The sequence below is a fragment of the Saimiri boliviensis genome, chromosome 14 (assembly GCF_048565385.1).
Source record: "Saimiri boliviensis isolate mSaiBol1 chromosome 14, mSaiBol1.pri, whole genome shotgun sequence".
Taxonomy (NCBI): domain Eukaryota; kingdom Metazoa; phylum Chordata; class Mammalia; order Primates; family Cebidae; genus Saimiri; species Saimiri boliviensis.
In genome coordinates this window covers 17,351,989-17,354,716 of record NC_133462.1, presented here as the reverse complement: position 1 = coordinate 17,354,716, position 2,728 = coordinate 17,351,989, and the positions used below count along the sequence as shown (strand labels likewise).

The window sequence follows — 2,728 nt, the reverse complement described above, 5'->3', positions numbered from 1 at the left end:
AATAAAAAAAGTTTTCTCCCTGCCACTTAAGTAGCCTTATCCATAACCTCAGCCTCCCTCAGGGACTTCCTGAGGCCAGTTGCCTGAGAGCCACCCCGGGAGTAAGAAATTTACTTTCTCTTTCCCTTTTGATGCAGCTCCCAGCTCGTTTGCCCCCACCCACACCTGTTCCCTCACCAGGTTCCCAGACTGGCCCCACCCACTCATGCCTTTAAAGTCAAAGTGGAAATTCTCATTTCCAATTACCTTTTCACTTTACATACATCATCCTGGATTGCTCATCTTGGGCATTCCTCATTTCCCGGCTAAAAAGCAGAGCCATGCTGCTGGGGAAGCAGTTGCGATTTAGCCATGGCTGCAGTTTGGATCGTCATGCTGGTGATTTTGGTGTTAGGTTTGGCTGTGGCAGGCTCTGTCCCCATTTCCAAGCCCATCACTACTGGGAAGGGCTGCAACATTGACAGGTACAAATCTCTGCCACCGCAGGAGCTAGAGAGCTTCAAGAAGGCCAGGGATGCCTTGGTAAGTGCCTGTTGCTATGGGCTAACCTCCACTACAGTGTCTGCGAATGTGGGCTAGCCTCTAGCCTTCCAACTATGGCGAACCTCTATCCTTCCTGCACTGGGTTAAACTCATGCTGTCAGACCAACTTCATCCTTGCTGCTATGAGCTAGCTTCCAACCCTCCTGCTGTGGGCTAACCTCTGCCCTGCTACTGTGGGCTAACCTCTAGCCTTCCAACTATGGCAAACTTCTATCTTCCGCACTGGGTTAAACCCATGCTGTCAGGCCAACTTCATCCTTGCTGCTATGAGCTAGCTTCCAGCCCTCCTGCTGTGGGCTAACCACTACCCTTGCTCTCTAGGAAGAGTCATTCAAGCTGAAAGACTGGAATTGCACCTCTCCTGTCTTCCCCAGGAATTGGGACCTGCGGCTGCTCCAGGTGAGCTGGAAGTCAGGCCACCTTCACCCTTACCTTGACCCTCTCCCCTATCTCCTTAAGTGGCCCCTCGGCCTTCTTCATATCCCGTGTCCTTCCCTCTCTTGGACCTGTCCTCACCTGTCCTGTGGCCCTGCCACTTCTCAACTGCTGTCTTGACTCTGTCCTTCCCCTGGGTCCTTTTATCATCTCCTGTCAGCGCCATTTCCCTTGCTGTCTCACCTGTCCCTGTCGCTTCCACTCTCACTCTTTATTTCTCCCCCAAATGTCCTCAGTCTCTCCCCAGCCTGTACCTTTCATCTTGCGCCACTTCTCCCTGTCTGTCCTCAGTGCTGACTCTCTCTCCCTCTCACCTGTCCCTCATCATCTCTCCCTGCCATTCATCCAGCTCATGATGCTCCCCCTTCATCCACCCTTCTCTCTCTCTCTCTCTCTCTTTTTCTGATACAGAGTTTCCTTCTTGGTGCCCAGGCTGGAGTGCAATGGGCACAATCTCGTCTCACCACAACCTCTGCCTCTTAGGTTCAAGCGATGCCCCTGTCTGAGCTTCCCGAGTAGCTGGGATTACAGGCGCTGCCACACCCAACTAACTTTTGTATTTTTAGTAGAGATGGAGTTTCACCATGTTGGCCAGGCTGGTCTCAAACTCCTGAGCTCAGGTGATTCACCTGCCTCAGCCTCCCAAAGTGCTGGGATTACAGACGTGAGCCACCGGGACCGGCCCCACCCGACTTCTCTGAGCATGCAGCTTGTCCCTCTCACTGTGCTCCAAACCTGTTTTCTCTGCACCAGTCCCAGCAGCCCCCCTAAGTCTCCTTTCATCTGTCTCCATTTCACTTACCCCTCACCTGCCTCCTTGGCCTTCCTGCCTCACCTGTTTCCTTCCTCATGTCTTCTCCCTCCTGTCTCCTTCTCCCCAGACCCCACACCTGTCCCCAACACATGCGCCGAGTCACCGACCCTCCCTGGGACTGCCTACCTGTCCCTGCTAACTGAGCCTTCCTTCACCTGCTCTTTCTCACCTCTTCTCAGGTGAGGGAGCGCCCCGTGGCCTTGGAGGCTGAGCTGGCCCTGACGCTGGAGGTTCTGGAGGCCGCCGCTGACAATGACATGGCCCTGGGTGACGTCCTGGACCGGCCCCTTCACACCCTGCACCACGTCCTCTCCCAGCTCCGGGCCTGTGTGAGTACCTGGGTCCCGGGCACCCAGGTCTGTGGGCTCTGAGCAGCCGCTTCCCCTGTCCTGGCCCAGCTCTGCCTCACACACCACCCTCCTCTGCACACAGGTCCAGCCTCAGCCCACGGCAGGGCCCAGACCCCGGGGCCACCTCCACCATTGGCTGCACCGGCTCCAGGAGGCCCCGAAAAAGGTGCATGATCCGGGAGGGGAGGGACCGGGGTCTGGGGAGCCACTGGGAGCCGAGATCCTGGACAGCCCCTGACCCATATCCTCCTCCCCTGCAGGAGTCCCCTGGCTGCCTCAAGGCCTCTGTCACCTTCAACCTCTTCCGACTCCTCATACGGGACCTGCATTGTGTCGCCAGCGGCGACCTGTGACTGAGAACCTCGATCCACCCCGAGTCCACCCGACACCCCACACCTTATTTATTTATGCACTGAGCCCTACTCCTTCCTTAAATTATTTCCTCTCACCCTTTATTTATGAAGCTGCAGCCCTGGCTGAGACCTAGGGCTGAGTTTATTGTTTTACTTTTATACACTATGCCTCAATAAACAACAAGGAATTGGAACCCTCTGCGATAGGTGAATCCTTGAGTATGTGTGCGATT

General features: G+C 55.4%; 1 protein-coding gene across 1 annotated transcript; it reads left to right on the top strand.

Annotated features, from left to right (window-relative positions):
- Positions 1-351: 351 nt before the first annotated feature.
- IFNL1 (interferon lambda 1) lies at positions 352-2,511 on the top strand. Its single transcript, XM_003943132.4, has 5 exons — positions 352-522; positions 865-942; positions 1,972-2,121; positions 2,225-2,308; positions 2,403-2,511. The coding sequence occupies exons 1-5, from the start codon at positions 352-354 to the stop codon at positions 2,493-2,495; spliced, it is 576 nt and encodes a 191-aa protein (XP_003943181.3). The 3' UTR covers positions 2,496-2,511.
- The last annotated feature ends 217 nt before the right edge of the window (positions 2,512-2,728 follow it).